General features: G+C 38.9%; 1 protein-coding gene across 5 annotated transcripts in view; it reads left to right on the top strand.

Annotated features, from left to right (window-relative positions):
- Dcdc1 (doublecortin domain containing 1) overlaps positions 1-20,258 on the top strand; it is a 205,708-nt gene that overhangs the window by 120,093 nt on the left and 65,357 nt on the right. For 4 of the 5 annotated variants that reach the window (XR_015044965.1, XM_085829613.1, XM_085829606.1 and 1 more), the window contains exon 3: positions 19,861-20,039. Coding sequence is in view for 2 of the 5 variants with exons in the window: in XM_085829606.1 (XP_085685732.1) it covers positions 19,909-20,039 (131 nt within the window). In the remaining 3 variants the exon portion in view is untranslated. Of the gene's footprint in view, positions 1-19,860; positions 20,040-20,258 lie in introns of those variants that run through there. The other variant, XM_085829615.1, reaches the window with a different exon arrangement.

The following is a 20,258-nucleotide window of genomic DNA, read 5'->3' as shown; positions in this document are numbered from 1 at the left end:
TTTTTCTCTTGTCACTGGTTATTCTACATTTGTATGGTTATTTATGTCATTGTCACTGTAAACAACTCTTACATTTTATCTGTTGCCTCAGTGGGACTTCCTGTTATGACTGCCTACTTTGGCTCATTTTAAGCTTTCTTCCTTTTACAGTTAAATCATTTGTTTCTAAACTGCTTTTTATTCTAGTTCTTGTAGATAGCAAATAGCCAGACTAGGAATCTTAATTCAGTGTGAGTCTTTTCCTAGTACACAGCAGATATTCGAGGACAATTGGTAGTTTGGAATGGCATTTACTCTTGCTACATTCTGCTTTTGTTTTCTGTTTCATTTTAGGTGAGCCATAAAACATAAAGGGACCCATAAGCCCAGCCAGTGGAAATACTCCAAAGTTGACAGTCCTCTGTAGAATAAGCTTACACACATGTGGCCAGTCCTCCCCAGTGGCAAGCTTACTGAGTTGTATGACTTTAGTATAAATCATTAAGTTCAACCTTCAGAAAATGTCCATGTGCCTTTTGAATTTCAATATTTTAAAAAATCTTGTTAATTCAGTTATTTACTAAAAAGAAGTATAGAAATCTTTCACTGTGGAAACAAACTGATCTGGTATTTTCTTTTTCCTTGTTATTCTTCAAATTTTACTTCATATATTTTGAAATGCAGGTATTAGGCACACATATGATCAGAGCAGTATATTTCTCTAAGTCAGACTTGTCATTATGTAGAAACTCTGTCTACTTCTAATAAAAGCTTCAGTTATTCAATGACAACAAAAGCATCCCAAAATGTTGGGTTTTATATGCCTCGTAGGTCTTCTTTCCATCATTTTACTTGTTAGTTTTGTACGTTTTTGGAAGGGAACTAATGATGAGTTTAGTTCGTTGGATGGAATCAAACTGAAGCATTTACGTTGTCTCTCCTACCTACACATGTACCTGAATTGCTATCTTCTTTCTGTTTATCAAGTCTCATCTGTGCCTCATCCAGTCTTTTATCCTTTTATATTGGCTTTTTTTATTTACACATTGTTCTATTTCCATTCTTTTGAGGACTAGTGTTAGTGTTATTACCCTGAACATTCTAACTTGCATAAATATATTATCAAATGCAAAGTTAATAAGTATGTTTTGTCTTCTCTTTAGTAATACATAGAATAGTTAACTTTGGCCTTATGATTTATGGTATGAGGAATTAATTATTGCCATAGGTCTACGTTTTATTGCTTAAAAATCTCCAAAATATATATTTTGCATACAGTCAATAAGTATTCCCACTTACCTTTTCATCTTATATCTCAGATCCTCTAGCCTAGGGGCTACTTTCCTTCTGACCCACATACCTTTCATGTAGCTCTACCTAATAAATAAATTTCACTTATGAAAAAATGCCTTTACTTTGCCCTTGTTCATGTGAGGCTACGCCCACAAGTTCTTCGGCCATTACTTGTAAAATTAAGAGAAAGAACTGAGGCATTAAATTAGCCAGAGCCAGATGGATGGACTGTATCTTCTAAAATGACTGGGTCTCGGGGTCCTGCTGCTTCTTGAAATGTTTGGGGAAGAAAGTACTTAGCAGGCAGAGAACTCAAATTAAGTACAACCCATTTCACTTCAAGTCTGCATCCATTTCATCTGAAAGACCCATATTTCAAATCTCATCTTCACATAATTGATTTGGAGATTTGACATTCATATTGTGGAACTCAGAACTGTTTGGAGACTGTATTCACTACTTTTATTCCAGATTTGATCTCCCATTTTATTGTAGTTATTGTCGGATCCATTCTTTTACCAATGATGTATTTAGTCTTTTGAAATTTCATGCAAACCAAGAAACCATTTTAAAGAAAGGAAATGGGAAGAAACACAACCTTGAACATGAACAAACAAGGAGATTGAAGGCTTAGTTATTTATCACTAACAAGTAGATGAAGTAGGGCGAGTACAACCGAGAAGCTGAAGTCGTTGGTTAAGAGCTAACTTCTGAGCTGATACCTCTCTGTATGAGAGATGAGTAAAAAAGAAAGGACAATTATCCACTGAAGGGAGCACCAGGGCCCTCCAGGGCTCTCCTAACAATGCAGCTGTGCTGTGGCGTGGCATGAACACAGAGAAGACCAATAAAGAAATAAGTAGGAAGATCAGAATCCCAACCGAGAAAATGGAGGGGGTGAAGCAGCCTCAGCCAGTTTAATTATCCATGCTTTTGTTGCCTTTCATTATCCTGAGGCTGTATTTCACTGTTTTCGAGAAGGACAAAGTAAATGTCTTGCATGGGAAACCAGACATGATGGCAAAGCTCTATGATACCAGCGCTTGGAAAACTGGGGCAGGAAGATTACAAGTTTAAGACCATCCTAGGCTACCTAGCTAGTACTAGATCAGTCAGGAGTATATAGTGACAGCTGGTCTCAGAAAACTAACCAACCAAAAACCAAAAACCAAAACCTGTTTCTTTTCATTGTAGGAATGCTGTTGTGGAGCTAAAATGCATTGTTTCCTTAACTCTAATTTCTGATTATTTAATTTTACAGGCCTTAGGAAGCTATCATGAAAATCAAATGCATGTCAAAAGCACTGACACTTTAATACACACAAATTCAAACTTGACGTGGGGTTAATCACATAAGACGAGTGCTGGTGACAATACTTAATTCTTTCCATTCCCTGATGAGAGAAATCTACCTAAATGAGACTCACTAAACAGGTGAGTGACTTGATATGGACAGAGACTCGGGAGTACAACAGAACGCACAATGCTTCCTGGGACACGAAGAGCACTTATGCCCTCTAGATCGTTTCTGGTTTTCATTATGGCAAATCACAGTTATCATAAAGCAGCCATTAGCACTGACATCCGGCCACCTTCCGGCCAGTGGAAAGGGGTCTGAGTGGAGAGGGAGCGCTTTGCCTGAGCATCTGCAACAGACATCTTGGTTCCCGGTCCCCGCAGAGTGTATTCTGCACAGAGGTTAGGGATCCGACCGGCCTGAGAACGCTTCGCCTGAGCATCGGCAGCAGACATGGGACCCCGCCGAGTGTATTCTGCACAGGCCCCTGACATCCGGCCACCTTCCGGCCAGTGGAAAGGGATCTGAGCGGAGAGGGAGCGCTTTGCCTGAGCATCAGCAACAGACATCTTGGTTCCAGGACCCCGCCCAGTGTATTCTGCACAGACCCAGAGATTACCAGATGGCGAAAGGCAAACGCAAGAATACTACTAACAGAAATCAAGACCACTCACCATCATCAGAACACAGCACTCCCACCCGACCTAGTCCTGGGCACCCCAACACAACCGAAAAGCTAGACCTGGATTTAAAAGCATATCTCATGATGATGGTAGAGGATATCAAGAAGGACTTTCATAACTCACTTAAAGAAATACAGGAGAGCATTGCTAAAGAGTTACAAGTCCTTAAAGAAAAACAGGAAAACACAACCAAACAGGTAGAAGTCCTCAAAGAAAAACAGGAAAACACATCCAAACAGGTGATGGAAATGAACAAAACTATACTAGACCTAAAAAGGGAAGTAGACACAATAAAGAAAACCCAAAGTGAGGCAACGCTAGAGATATAAACCATAGGAAAGAAATCTGGAACCATAGATGCGAGCATCAGCAACAGAATACAAGAGATGGAAGAGAGAATCTCAGGTGCAGAAGATTCCATAGAGAACTTCGGCACAACAATCAAAGAAAATACAAAACACAAAAGGATCCTAACTCAAAACATCCAGGAAATCCGGGACACAATGAGAAGACCAAACCTACAGATAATAGGAGTTGATGAGACAGAAGATTTTCAAATTAAAGGGCCAGCAAATTTCTTCAACAAAATTTTAGTAGAAAACTTCCCAAACCTAAAGAAAGAGATGCCCATGATCACACAAGAAGCCTACAGAACTCCAAATAGACTGGACCAGAAAAGAAATTCCTCCCGACACATAATGTGAACACAAATCAGAACAACAAATGCACTAAATAAAGAGAATATTAAAAGCAGCAAGGGAGAAAGGTCAAGTAACATATAAAGGCAGGCCTATCAGAATTACACCAGATTTTTCACCAGAGACTATGAAAGCCAGAAGAGCCTGGGCAGATGTTCTACAGACACTAAGAGAACACAAATGCCAGCCCAGGCTACTATACCCGGCCAAACTCTCAATTACCATAGATGGAGAAACCAAAGTATTCCACGACAAAACCAAATTCACACATTATCTTTCCATGAATCCAGCCCTTCAAAGGATAATAACAGAAGAAAAAAAAAAACAATACAAGGAAGGAAATCATGCCCTAGAAAAAGCAAGAAAGTAATCCCTCAACAAACCAAAAAGAAGACAGCCACAAGAACAAAATGCCAACTCTAACAACAAAAATAAAAGGAAGCAACAATTACTTTTCCTTAATATCTCTTAATATCAATGGACTCAATTCCCCAATAAAAAGACATAGACTAACAGACTGCCTAATCAAACAGGACCCAACATTCTGCTGCTTACAGGAAACCCATCTCAGGGAAAAAGACAGACACTACCTCAGAGTAAAAGGCTGGAAAACAATTTTCCAAGCAAATGGTATGAAGAAACAAGCTGGAGTAGCCATTCTAATATCGAATAAAATCGACTTCCAACCCAAAGTTATCAAAAAAGACAAGGAGGGACACTTCATACTCATCAAAGGTAAAATGCTCCAAGAGGAACTCTCAATTCTGAATATCTATGCTCCAAATGCCAGGGCAGCCACATTCATTAAAGACACTTTAGTAAAGCTCAAAGCACACATTGCACCTCACACAATAATAGTGGGCGACTTCAACACACCACTTTCATCAATGGACAGATAGTGGAAACAGAAACTAAACAGGGACACAGTGAAACTAAGAGAAGTTATGAGACAAATGTACTTAACAGATATCTACAGAACATTTTATTCTAAAACAAAAGGATATACCGTCTTCTCAGCACCTCACGGGACCTTCTCCAAAATTGACCATATAATTGGTCACAAAACAGGCCTCAACAGATACAAAAATATTGAAATTGTCCCATGCATCCTATCAGATCACCATGGACTAAGAATGATCTTCAATAACAACATAAATAATGGAAAGCCAATATTCGCATGGAAACTGAACAACACTCTTCTCAATGATACCTTGGTCAAGGAAGGAATAAAGAAAGAAATTAAAGACTTTTTAGAGTTTAATGAAAATGAAGCCACAACATACCCAAACCTATGGGACACAATGAAAGCATTTCTAAGAGGGAAACTCATAGCTCTGAGTGCCTACAAAAAGAAACTCGAGAAAGCACACACTAGCAGCTTGACCACACATCTAAAAGTTCTAGAAAAAAAAGAAGAAAATTCACCCAAGAGGAGTAGACTGCAGGAAATAATCAAACTCAGGGGCGAAATCAACCAAGTGGAAACAAGAAGAACTATTCAAAGAATTAACCAAATGTGGAGTTGGTTCTTTGAGAAAATCAACAAGATAGATAAACCCTTAGCTAGACTCACTAGAGGGCACAGGGACAACATCCTAATTAACAAAATCAGAAATGAAAAGGGAGACATAACAACAGATCCTAAAGAAATCCAAAACACCATCAGATCCATCTACAAAAGGTTATACTCAACAAAACTGGAAAACCTGGACTAAATGGACAAATTTCTAGACAGATATCAGGTACCAAAGTTAAATCAGGATCAAGTTAATGAGCTAAACAGTCCTATATCCCCTAAAGAAATAGAAGCAGCCATTAATAGTCTCCCAGTCAAAAAAAAGCCCAAGACCAGATGGGTTTAGTGCAGAGTTCTATCAGACCTTCAAAGAAGATCTAATTCCAGTTCTGCACAAACTATTCCACAAAATTAAAGTAGAAGGAACTCTACCCAACTCATTCTATGAAGCCACAATTACTCTGATACCTAAACCACAGAAAGATCCAACAAAGATAGAGAACTTCAGACCAATTTCCCTTATGAATATTGATGCAAAAATCCTCAATAAAATTCTTGCTAACCGAATCCAAGAACACATTAAAGCAATCATCCATCCTGACCAAGTAGGTTTTATTCCAGAGATGCAGGGATGGTTTAATATATGGAAATCCATCAACGTAATCCATTATATAAACAAACTCAAAGACAAAAACCACATGATCATCTCGTTAGATGCAGAAAAAGGACAAGATCCAACACCCATTCATGATAAAAGTCTTGGAAAGATCAGGAATCCAAGGCCCATACCTAACCATGATAAAAGCAATCTGCAACAAACCAGTAGCCAACATCAAAGTAAATAGTGAGAAGCTTGAAGCAGTCCCTCTAATATCAGGGACTAGAAAAGGCTGTCCACTTTCTCCATACCTATTCAACATTGTACTTGAAGTCCTAGCCAGAGCAATTGGACAACAAAAGGAGATCAAGGGGATACAAATTGGAAAAGATGAAGTCAAAATATCACTTTTGGCAGATGATATGATAGTATATATAAGTGACCCGAAAAATTCCACCAGAGAACTCCTAAACCTGATAAACAGCTTCGGTGAAGTAGCTGGATATAAAATTAACTCAAACAAGTCAATGGCCTTTCTCTACACAAAGAATAAACAGGCTGAGAAAGAAATTAGGGAAACAACACCCTTCTCAATAGTCACAAATAATATAAAATATCTTGGCGTGACTCTAACTAAGGAAGTGAAAGATCTGTATGATAAAAACTTCAAGTCTCTGAAGAAAGAAATTAAAGAAGATCTAAGAAGATGGAAAGATCTCCCATGCTCATGGATTGGCAGGATCAACATTGTAAAGATGGCTATCTTGCCAAAAGCAATCTGCAGATTCAATGCAATCCCCATAAAAATTCCAACTCAATTCTTCAACAAATTAGAAAGAGCAATCTGCAAATTCATCTGGAATAACAAAAAACCTAGGATAGCAAAACTCTTCTCAAGGATAAAAATCCTCTGGTGGAATCACCATGCCGGACTTAAAGCTTTACTACAGAGCAATTGTGATCAAAACTGCATGGTACTGGTACAGTGACAGACAAGTAGACCAATGGAATAGAATTGAAGACCCAGAAATGAACCCACACAGCTACGGTCACTTGATCTTCAACAAGGGAGCTAAAACCATCCAGTGGAAGAAAGACAGCATTTTCAACAAATGGTGCTGGCACAACTGGTTGTTATCATGTAGAAGAATGCGAATCGATCCATTCCTATCTCCTTTACTAAGGTCAAATCTAAGTGGATCAAGGAACTTCACATAAAACCAGAGACACTGAAACTTATAGAGAAGAAAGTGGGGAAAAGCCTTGAAGATATGGGCACAGGGTAAAAATTCCTGAACAGAACAGCAATGGCTTGCTCGGTAAGATCAAGAATTGACAAATGGGACCTCATGAAACTGCAAAGCTTCTGCAAGGCAAAAGACACTGTCAATAAGACAAAAAGACCACCAACAGATTGGGAAAGGATCTTTACCTATCCTAAATCAGATAGGGGACTAATATCCAATATATATAAAGATTCAAGAAGGTAGACTCCAGAAAATCAAATAACACCATTAAAAAATGGGGCTCAGAACTGAACAAAGAATTCTCACCTGAGGAATACCGAATGTCTGAGAAGCACCTGAAAAAATGTTCAACATCCTTAATCATTAGGGAAATGCAAATCACAACAACCCTGAGATTCCACCTCACACCAGTCAGAATGGCTAAGATCAAAAATTCAGGTGACAGCAGATGCTGGTGAGGATGTGGAGAAAGAGGAACACTCCTCCATTTTTGGTGGGATTGCAAGCTTGTACAACCACTCTGGAAATCAGTCTGGCGGTTCCTTAGAAAATTGGACATAGAACTACCGGAGGATCCAGCAATACCTCTCCTGGGCATATATCCAGAAGATGTTCCAACCGGTAAGAAGGACACATGCTCCACTATGTTCATAGCAGCCTTATTTATAATAGCCAGAAGCTGGAAAGAACCCAGATGACCCTCAACCGAGGAATGGATACAGAAAATGTGGTACATTTACACAATGGAGCACTACTCAGCTATTAAAAAGAATGAATTTATGAAATTCCTAGCCAAATGGATGGACCTGGAGGGCATCATTCTGAGTGAGGTAACACAATCACAAAGGAACTCACACAATATGTACTCACTGATAAGTGGATATTAGCCCAAAACTTAGGATACCCAAGATATATAATACAATCTGCTAAGCACATGAAACTCAAGAAGAATGAAAACCAAAGTGGGGTCACTGTACCCTTTCTTAGAATTGGGTACAAAACATCCATGGAAGGAGTTACAGAAACAAAGATTGGAGCTGTGATGAAAGGATGGACCATCTAGAAACTGCCATACCCAGGGATCCATCCCATAATCAGCTTCCAAATGCTGACACCATTGCATACACTAGCAAGATTTTGCTGAAAGGACCCTGATATAGCTGTCTCTTGTGAGACTATGCCGGGGCCTAGCAAACACAGACGTGGATGCTCTCAGTCAGCTAGTGGATGGATCACAGGGCTCCCAATGGAGGAGCTGGAGAAAGTACCCAAGGAGCTAAAGGGACCTGCAACCCTATAGGTGGAATAACAATATGAACTAACCAGTACCCCGGAGCTCTTGACTCTAGCTGCATATGTATCAAAAGATGGCCTAGTCGGCCATCACTGGAAAGAGAGGCCCATTGGACACACAAACTTTATATGCCCCAGTACAGGGGAACGCCAGGGCCAAAAAAAAAAAAAAAAATGGGATTGGGTGGGTAGGGAAATGGGGGAGAAGGGGGAGGGTATGGGGGACTTTTGGGATAGCATTGGAAATGTAATTGAGGAAAATACGTAATAAAATATATTAAAAAAAAAATAAAGCAGCCATTAACCAGTTAGTGATAGTAAAACCCCAAAACCAAAACCCAAAAACTAAAACCCAAAAACCAAAAACCAAACCACCAGACAAACAAACAAACAAACAAACAAAACCTATGAAGACAAGAATTAAAATAATATAATATTTTGTTTTATATATATATATTTGTGATGTGTGTGTATGTGTGTGTGTATATGTATGTATGTTTGTATGTATGTATGTAATGTATGTATGTAAAGGCCACATTATTTTTATGAAGGTCAGAGGATAACTTGTGGGAGTAAATTCTCTCCCTTCATTCACCAAATAAGTCCTGGGGATTGTATTCAAGTCATTAGCCTTGGTGATAAGAACTTTTACCTGCTGAGCCATAGTACCCTCCCAATTAGCAAAGTATCACAAAAGGAAGAGTTAATATTACTAGCAAAGATATTTGGAAAGCGAATTTTTCATTTCTGAGTGTTTCTGTGGTATCTTATACTGAAACAGTAAGCTCATTTGGGTTTCTCCCTCCTATCTAGAAATCAGAGATTCGAAGGTAACAGTGTATCCATGGAGAAGAACAAATGTCCACAGTAGCCACAAAGTCAGAAGCAAATTGGATGCTAAATAAATCAAAACCGGCAGAGGGCTTAACTATCACAGCTCAGATTTGTTCCCCAGAAATAGAGTTTACATGGTCTCTTAATTGCTTTTGTGTTGCTGTGATAAAACACCATAACCAATGCAACTTATAAAAGAAAGTATTTAAATTGGGTTATAGTTTCAGAGGGTTAGATTTCACAATGACAGACCAAAGGAACAGCAGAGAGTTCATATCTTGATCCATTACCTTAAAGCAAGATTGAGAGTTAAAGGGAAAGGCATGGTCTTTTGAAACATCAAAGTCACCCTCAGACATATCATCTTCAACAAAATCATCCCTCCCTAACAGTTCCCCCAAATAGGAAACAAATATTCAAATTCTATGGGAGCCATTCTCATTCAATCAACCACAATGAGGTATTGAAAAACTCTTAGTCTCAGACCCTCATTCTGTAAATTGACAAGCACACTGGCTAAGTATGAAAAAAAAATCATTTCTTATTTTTTTCCTTCCATGGTTAACAAAAAAGGGAGAAATGTCAGTAACTTTACATCCAAAGGTCAATGTAAGATTAATCTGTGTGCACAGGTGTATGTGACTTGTGTGTATGTGACCTGTGTGTGTGTGTGTCTGTGTCTGTGTAGAAACCAGAAAAGAATCAAGAATCTTGGGTGTCTATCCTTAAAAATTATCTATTAAAAAAAAACAAAACTTTTTTTTACAGAGTCTTTTCATTAGTCTAGAATTAAAAAGTAAGAGGAACTAAAAACTAAGGAGAGCAGCACTCAGTTTATGGAGTTAGGGGAGTAAAGTAAGAACGGAATGTTGGGAGTTAGGTAGAAGGCTGGGCAGGAGAGGCTGCTCGGGGGTAGAGTATATTCCTAGCATGCATATGGCCCTATGTTTTACCATAATACCATAAAAAAGGCAAAAATTTGGAAGAAGGAAATAAAATACTAAATTATAAAACAAAAACCAATAGACTAGGCTACATGGCACATGTACACAGAAATATCAAAACAAAAAAATCTGTTCTTTGAAAATATACCCGGGGATCCATCCCATAATCAGCTACCAAACGCAGACACTATTGCATATGCCAGCAAGAATTTGCTGTCAGGACAAGCCTCTTCCTGTCAGAACAGCACTGGGGTAGCTAGGGTGCAGGGTTGGCTGACACTCGCCAGCTACCCACAACACCCGCCACAGGATCTTAAGACTTCTGGTGAGTGGAACACAGCTTCTGCTCCAATCCAATTGCGCACGGGACCTGAGACTGCATTAGTTAGGGAAGCAGAAAACCGGCCTGAGTAGGGCCCCAGGCCTCTTCCAGCCTGACCAGCACCGAGGTAGCTAGAGCGCAGGGTCAGCTGACACCCGCCAGCTACCCACGACCCCCGCCACAGGATTTTGAGACTGCTGGTGAGTGGAACACAGCTTCTGCTCCAGTCCAATCACGCGGGAACTGAGACTGCTTTGGTTGGGGAGGCAGAAATCCGGCCTGAGTAGGGCCACAAGCCTCATCCGGTCTGACCAACACCGGGGTAGCTAGAGTGCAGGATTGGCTGACACCTGCCAGCTACCCACGACACCCGCCATAGGATTTTGAGACTTCCGGTGAGTGGAACACAAAGTCTGCTCCAATCTTTAAACAGTGACAACGATATCCACTAACCCCAGAGATTACCAGATGGCGAAAGGTAAAAGTAATAATCTTACTAACAGAAACCAAGACCACTCACCATCTTCAGAACCCAGCACTCCCACTTCGCCCAGTCCAGGGCACCCCAACACACCAGAAAAGCTAGAAACGGATCTAAAAGCATATCTCATGATGATGGTAGAGGACATCAAGAAGGACTTTAAAGAACTACAGGAGAACATGGCTAAAGAGTTACAAGTCCTTAAAGAAAAACAGGAAAACACAACCAAACTGGTAGAAGTCCTTAAAGAGAAACAGGAAAACACATCCAAACAGATGATGGAAATGAACAAAACCATACTAGACCTAAAAAGGGAAGTAGACACAATAAAGAAAACCCAAAATGAGGCAACACTGGAGATAGAAACCCTAGGAAAGAAATCTGGAACCATAGATACGAGCATCAGCAACAGAATACAAGAGATGGAAGAGAGAATCTCAGGTGCAGAAGATTCCATAGAGAACATCGGCACAACAATCAAGGAAAATGTAAAACGCAAAAAGATCCTAACTCAAAACATCCAAGAAATACAGGACACAATGAGAAGACCAAACCTACGGATAATAGGAGTGGATGAGAATGAAGATTTTCAACTCAAAGGACCAGCAAACATCTTCAACAAAATTATAGAAGAAAACTTCCCAAATCTAAAGAAAGAGATGCCCATGAACATACAAGAAGCCTACAGAACTCCAAATAGACTGGACCAGAAAAGAAATACCTCCCGACACATAATAATCAGAACAACAAATGCACTAAATAAAGATAGAATACTAAAAGCAGTAAGAGAAAAAGGCCAAGTAACATATAAAGGCAAGCCTATCAGAATTACACCATATTTTTCACCAGAGACTATGAAAGCCAGAAGATCCTGGACAGATGTTATACAGACACTAAAAGAACACAAATTCCAGCCCAGGCTACTATACCCAACCAAACTCTCAATTAACATATATGGAGAAACCAAAGTATTCCACGACAAAACCAAATTCACACATTATCTCTCCACGAATCCAGCTCTTCAAAGGATAATAACAGGAAAAAACCAATACAAGGACAGGAACCACGCCCTAGAAACAACAAGAAGGTAATCCCTCAACAAACCTAAAAGAAGACAGCCACAAGAACAGAATGCCAACTTTAACGACAAAAATAACAGGAAACAACAATTACTTTTCCTTAATATCTCTTAATATCAATGGACTCAACTCCCCGATAAAAAGACATAGACTACCAAACTGGCTACACAAACAAGACCCAACATTTTGCTGCTTACAGGAAACTCATCTCAGAGAAAAAGATAGACACTACCTCAGAATGAAAGGCTGAAAATCAATTTTCCAAGCAAATGGTATGAAGAAACAAGCTGGAGTAGCCATTCTAATATCTGATAAGATTGACTTCCAACCCAAAGTCATCAAAAAAGACAGGGAGGGGCACTTCATACCCATCAAAGGTAAAATCCTCCAAGAGGAACTATCAATCCTGAATATCTATGCTCCAAATACAAAGGCAGCCACATTCATTAAAGAAACTTTAGTAAATCTCAAAGCACACATTGCACCTCATACAATAATAGTGGGAGACTTCAACACACCACTTTCACCAATGGACAGATCATGGAAACAGAAACTAAACAGGGACACAGTGAAATTAACAGAAGTTATGAATCAAATGGATCTAGCAGATATCTACAGAACATTCTATCCTAAAACAAAAGGATATACCTTCTTCTCAGCACCTCATGGTACCTTCTCCAAAATTGACCACATAATTGGTCACAAAACAGGCCTCAACAGATACAAAAATATTGAAATTGTCCCATGCATCCTATCAGATCACCATGGACTAAGGCTGATCTTCAATAACAAAATAAATAATAGAAAGCCAACATTTACGTGGAAACTGAACAACACTCTTCTCAATGATACCTTGGTCAAGGAAGGAATAAAGAAAGAAATTAAGGACTTTTTAGAGTTCAATGAAAATGAAGCCACAACATACCCAAACTTATGGGACGCAATGAAAGCATTTCTAAGAGGAAAACTCATAGCTCTGAGTGCCTCCAAAAAGAAACTAGAGAGAGCACACATTAGCACCTTGACAACACACCTAAAAGCACTAGAACAAAAGAAAGCAAATTCACCCAAGAGGAGTAGACAGCAGGAAATAATCAAACTCAGGGGCGAAATCAACCAAGTGGAAACAAGAAGAACTATTCAAAGAATCAACCAATCAAGGAGCTGGTTCTTTGAGAAAATCAACAAGATAGATAAACCCTTAGCCAGACTCACTAGAGGGCACAGGGAAAGCATCCTAATTAACAAAATCAGAAATGAAAAAGGAGACATAACAACAGATCCTGAAGACATCCAAAACACCATCAGATCCTTCTACCAAAGGCTATACTCAACAAAACTGGAGAACCTGGATGAAATGGAGAAGTTCCTAGACAGATACCAGGTAACAAAGTTGAATCAAGATCAGGTTAATGATCTAAACAGCCCTATATCCCCCAAAGAAATAGAAGCAGTCATTAATAGTCTCCCAACTAAAAAAAGCCCAGGACCAGATGGGTTTAGTGCAGAGTTCTATCAGACCTTCAAAGAAGATCTAATCCCAGTTCTTCACAAACTATTCCACAAAATAGAAACAGAAGGTACTCTACCCAACTCATTCTATGAAGCCACAATTACTCTGATACCTAAACCACAAAAAGACCCAACAAAGATAGAAAACTTCAGACCAATATCCCTTATGAATATTGATGCAAAAATCCTCAATAAAGTTCTTGCTAACCGAATCCAAGAACACATCAAAACAATCATCCATCCTGACCAAGTAGGTTTCATCCCAGGGATGCAGGGATGGTTCAATATACGGAAATCCATCAACGTAATCCAGTATATAAACAAACTCAAAGACAAAAACCACATGGTCATCTCGTTACATGCGGAAAAGGCATTTGACAAGATCCAACACCCATTCATGATAAAAGTCTTGGAAAGATCAGGAATTCAAGGCCCATACCTAAACATGATAAAAGCAATCTACAGCAAACCAGTAGCCAACATCAAAGTAAATGGTGAGAAGCTTGAAGCAATCCCTCTAAAATCAGGGACTAGACAAGGCTGTCCACTTTCTCCATACCTATTCAACATTGTACTTGAAGTCCTAGCCAGAGCAATTCGACAACAAAAGGAGATCAAAGGGACACAAATTGGAAAAGATGAAGTCAAAATATCACTTTTTGCAGATGATATGATAGTATATATAAGTGACCCTAAAAATTCCACCAGAGAACTCCTAAGTCTGATAAACAGCTTCGGTGAAGTAGCTGGATATAAAATTAACTCAAACAAATCAATGGCCTTTCTCTACACAAAGAATAAACAGGCTGAGAAAGAAATTAGGGAAATAACACCCTTCTCAATAGTCACAAATAATATAAAATATCTTGGCGTGACTCTAACTAAGGAAGTGTGAAAGATCTGTATAATAAAAACTTCAAGTCTCTGAAGAAAGAAATTATAGAAGATCTCAGAAAATGGAAAGATCTCCCATGCTCATGGATTGGCAGGATCAAAATTGTAAAAATGGCTATCTTGCCAAAAGCAATCTACAGATTCAATGCAATCCCCATCAAAATTCCAACTCAATTCTTCAACGAATTAGATGGTGCAATCTGCAAATTCATCTGGAATAACAAAAAACCTAGGATAGCAAAAACTCTTCTCAAGGATAAAAGAACCTCTGGTGGAATCACCATGCCGGACCTAAAGCTTTACTACAGAGCAATTGTGATAAAAACTGCGTGGTACTGGTATAGTGACAGACAAATACACCAATGGAATAGAATTGAAGACCCAGAAATGAACCCACACACCTACGGTCACTTGATCTTCGACAAGGGCACTAAAAACATCCAGTGGAAGAAAGACAGCATTTTCAACAAATGGTGCTGGCACAACTGGTTGTTAACATGTAGAAGAATGCGAATCGATCCATTCCTATCTCCTTGTACTAAGGTCAAGTCTAAGTGGATCAAGGAACTTCACATAAAACCAGAGACACTGAAACTTATAGAGGAGAAAGTGGGGAAAAGCCTTGGAGATAGGGGCACAGGGGAAAAATTCCTGAATAGAACAGCAATGGCTTGTGCTGTAAGATCGAGAATTGACAAGTGGGACCTCATGAAACTGCAAAGCTTCTGCAAGGCAAAAGACACCATCAATAAGACAAAAAAACCACCAACAGATTGGGAAAGGATCTTTACCTATCCTAAATCAGATAAGGGGCTAATATCCAATATATATAAAGAACTCAAGAAGGTGGACTCCAGAAAGTCAAATAACCCCATTAAAAAATGGGGCTCAGAACTGAACAAAGAATTCTCACCTGAGGAATACCGAATGGCAGAGAAACACCTGAAAAAATGTTCAACATCCTTAATCATCAGGGAAATGCAAATCAAAACAACCCTGAGATTCCACCTCACACCAGTCAGAATGGCTAAGATCAAAAATTCAGGTGACAGCAGATACTGGCGGGGATGTGGAGAAAGAGGAACACTCCTCCATTGTTGGTGGGATTGCAAGCTTGTACAACCACTCTGGAAATCAGTCTGGCGGTTTCTCAGAAAATTGGACATAGTACTACCAGAGGATCCAGCAATACCTCTTCTGGGCATATATCCAGAAGATGTCCCAACCGGTAAGAAGGACACATGCTCCACTATGTTCATAGCAGCCCTATTTATAATAGCTAGAAGCTGGAAAGAACCCAGATGTCCCTCAACAGAGGAATGGATACAGAAATTATGGTACATTTACACAATGGAGTACTACTCAGCTATTAAAAAGAATGAATTTATGAAATTCCTAGCCAAATGGATGGACCTGGAGGGCATCATCCTGAGTGAGGTAACACAATCACAAAGGAACTCACACTATATATATTCACTGACAAGTGGATATTAGCCCAAAACTTATGATACCCAAGATATAAGATACAATTTGCTAAACGCATGAAACTCAAGAAGAATGAAGACCAAAGTGTGGACACTGTGCCCCTTCTTAGAATTGGGAACAAAACATCCATGGAAGGAGTTACAGAGACAAAGTTTGGAGCTGTGATGAAATGATGGACCATCTAGAGACTGCCGTATCCAGGGATCCATCCCATAATCAGCTCCTAAACGCTGACACCATTGCATACACTAGCAAGATTTTGCTGAAAGGACCCAAATATAGCTGTCTCTTGTGTGACGATGCCGGGGCCTAGGAAACACAGGAGTGGATGCTCACAGTCAGCTATTGGATGTATCACAGGGCTCCCAATGGAGAAGCTAGAGAAAGTACCCAAGGAGCTAAAGGGATCTGCAACCCTATAGATGGAACAACATGATGAACTAACCAGTACCCCGGAGTTCTTGTCTCTAGCTGCATATGTATCGAAAGTTGGCCTAGTCGGCCATCAATGGAAAGAGAGGCCCATTGGACTTGCAAACTTTATATGCCCCAATATAGGGGAATGCCAGGGTCAAAAGAATGGGAATGGGTGGGTAGGGAAGTGGGGGGCGCTATGGGGGACTTTTGGGATAGCATTGGAAATGTAATTGAGGAAAATATGTAATAAAAAATATTAAAAATAAAATTTTAAAAAAAGTGAAAAAAAAATTTTTGCTGTCAGAATTTTGCTGATAGTCTCTTGTGAGGCCATACCAGTGCCTGGCAAATATAGAAGTGGATGCTCATAGTCATCTCTAGGATGGATCACAGGGCCCCCAATGGAGGAACTAGAGAAAGTACCCAAGAAGCTGAAGGGGTCTGCAACCCTATAGGTAGAACAACAATATTAACTAACCAGTACCCCAGAGCTCTTGTCTCTAGCTGCATATGTAGCAGAAGATGGCCTATTCAGCCATCATTGGGAAGAGAGGCCCCTTGGTCTTGCAAACTTTATATGCCCCAGTACAGGGGAACACCAGGGTCAAGAAGTGGGAGTGGGTAGATTTGGGAGCAAGGCAGGGGAAGGTTATAGGGAACTTTTGGGATAGCACTTGAAATATAAATGAAGAAAATATCTAATAAAAATTGTTAAAAAATAAAGAGAATGGTAGTATACATAATATATATATTAATATATTATGTATGTATATATATAAATATATATACACAACAATACTTACTAAGAAAACTTGGATAAAATAATATTAAGAATAAAAGATATATATCTCTGATTATATAATAATTATGTATTATATAAATATAATAAAGGAATACTACAAATATCCCTTTAATATATATGTTCAATACATAGTTATATTACACATATAATATATATGAATATAATAAAGAGGTACTATAAATAAAGGGATATAAATAACTTGGTTAAACACTTAAATTTTTGGACAAAAAGTAGTATGTTAAAAGGAGTCAAGAAGAGACCAGAAGGGATGGTGAAGTGGCTCAGTGGGTAAAAGTATTTGCCACCAAGACACATGACCAGAGTTCCATTCCCAGGACACATACGATACAAAAGAACAGAACTGATCCTGGTAAGTTGTTCTCTGATCTCTAGCATACTGTTGCACACCCAATACTCACATCCACAGTGTCCTCCCAACAAAAAAGCAAATCCTAGTTAAAAAGAACGACAAACCAGCATGGTCCACCAGCCATGGAAAAAGTTAAAAGTTAAGTCTCCCCACAAGTACATCATGACCAATTTACTGATTCATTTTTACCAAACCCAGAAGAAACAAATAATTCAGAATTCAAAAACAAAGAAATGTCTTCCAATTAACTTCACAAGGCTAAGGAAACATTGGTGCCACCCTCGATGAAGAAAATATAAGGTCTTTATATGTTAATTCCCATTGCAAATATTTGCAAACATCCTAAGGAAAATATTAGTGAGTTGAGTTCAGCAATCTATAGGCATTGCAGTACACCATGGCTAGTTTGAATGAATGCCATTTGACCTTTAACCAGGAATGTAAGCTTAGTTTACAACAGGAAAATTAGTTAATGTGATTGATGCACAGATGACGCAAACAAGCAATATCAACACAAGTACACTCAAAGGAGAGGTCCACGGAATAACACACACCTTTCACTTTACTGAGATTCTTTAGACCAAAGTTCAACTATTCTCCATGCTATACTCTGTCTCTGAGCTACCATCATACCCCATCTCACATCCTAAAAACACATCAAACTGGGAATTCCTTACTCGTACATAGAATGTTTAAATCCCAAACAAATTTTGAGAGGCTGACTTAAATGTGCATGAAATGTCAGAGGGCCAGCAAAAGCTGATACACAGAGAAGAACAAAATGGAGGAGCCTGCCCTATGGGATATCAAGATTTACCTGGTAGAGTGTCACCAGACATGACGATACTGCCCATGGCAGACAAACTGATGTGCCGAAGAGAATGGAACTCACAAGACCTGTATGGAATTATGACATTTTCTTCAGAATGGACATTACAGATGGATGGGAAATGCTACCATGTAGTTGGGAGGAAAGAAGCAAAAATAACAGGAAGTAAAGGGAAGGAGGGGTGGGAAGGAACTTGGATTTTGCTGAATATCATCTTTGATCACTGTTTCTTCTGTTTACTCTTCTCCATTTCATCTCTGTGGATAGCAATTTTATTCCACGATCAGCCCAGCTGTGCTCAAGGATCTATTCTTGCTTTCTTTATTTCTCACACATTATGTTGACTAATCTTCATACCTGTTATGCACACCCTATCAATCCTTTGCCTCACTAAGGCCAGCATTCTTATCAATGGAGCTGTACCCCAGCACCCAAACAAGTGAAATATCCCAACTGTATTCACACAGTATTGCAACTATACCCTAAGGCTTCGGGACTGTGGTGTGGCCTAGCTGTATAAGGCTCTCCCTCCTCTTGTGAGATCCCCTGTGGCTCCTTCTTTCATTACTGTAAGGTTCCAGTTGATTTCCAAATAAGTTCCTGGTGTTACAGAATATCATGTATATTCTATATTCATGGTAGTATAGAATATCCTGTTCAATTTATAGATTTATTTCTGTGCCTAAAATAAATAATTAGTAAATATTTGAAGAATGTATAAATATTTGAAGTATGTATATGAGTAAAAGTATAGGTGAATAAACATAAAGTCACTAAATCACACAATGCAAATGTCATCTTACGTCTTCGCCTTATTCTGCTCGTAAATATCCCCTCAATGTGGTCTTCCTTGACATTTTGATCCAGTTTAAGATGATATTATTTCAGACTATTGTAAAATTCCTTTTCACACATTCTTCCTTTCTAAAACCACTTCATTCAGAAGCAAAACCAAAGATACTTGCGGTTAATTCACTTCTACTTTTCTAGAATGTTCCTTTTCACTTTTTAGAGTGTTTCTTTCCTTTGATACTTAAAAAAAAATCAATTTTAAATAAAACGTTAGATGTTTTTTAAAAAGTGACCAATTACAAACTAAGAAAAATCAGTAAATTTCTTCCTCTGTGAAACAAACAAATAACAACAACAAAAACCACATACAAACAAAACCTAGAACTCTTTGGAGTAGCTCAGATATCCCATAAATGTATGCAGAATGACTGAAGCACTAGAGGCACAACCACTCATATTATTTATTGCTCTTATATTTTTCATGTCTTCCTGAAGGAATGTGACCGGCCAGTAGAAGGACTGTTGGACACAAACAGCTCTCCCATGAAGAGGATGGCAAGTAAGATACCAGATCTGCATGTCCCTATGCGACTCCGAGTTCTAAGGAATGGAGAGAAGAAAAACATCAGACCCCTGGTGATTGGCCCGGACATCTCACCTGGATGGAAATCACAGTAAGAGCAACACCCTGTTCACACTCACCATTCAGAACACTTTTCAGGTTTTATAGATGAGTCTCTCCTCCATCCTCAGTGGTTTCTGGAGGAAATATATACTTATTTATAAAAAGGGCCCTAATTAAAGATGAAAACATACACACTATTTTACTTAGTTCCTATATCAGGTCCTTAAATTGATCTCTTCTCTTTTCGTCTAAACTCAAACTAGAGGAG

The sequence above is a fragment of the Mus caroli genome, unplaced genomic scaffold (genome assembly GCF_978045245.1).
Source record: "Mus caroli unplaced genomic scaffold, Mus_caroli_1 scaffold_2, whole genome shotgun sequence".
Classification (NCBI taxonomy): Eukaryota; Metazoa; Chordata; class Mammalia; order Rodentia; family Muridae; genus Mus; species Mus caroli.
This window is presented reverse-complemented; position numbering and strand designations above follow the sequence as displayed.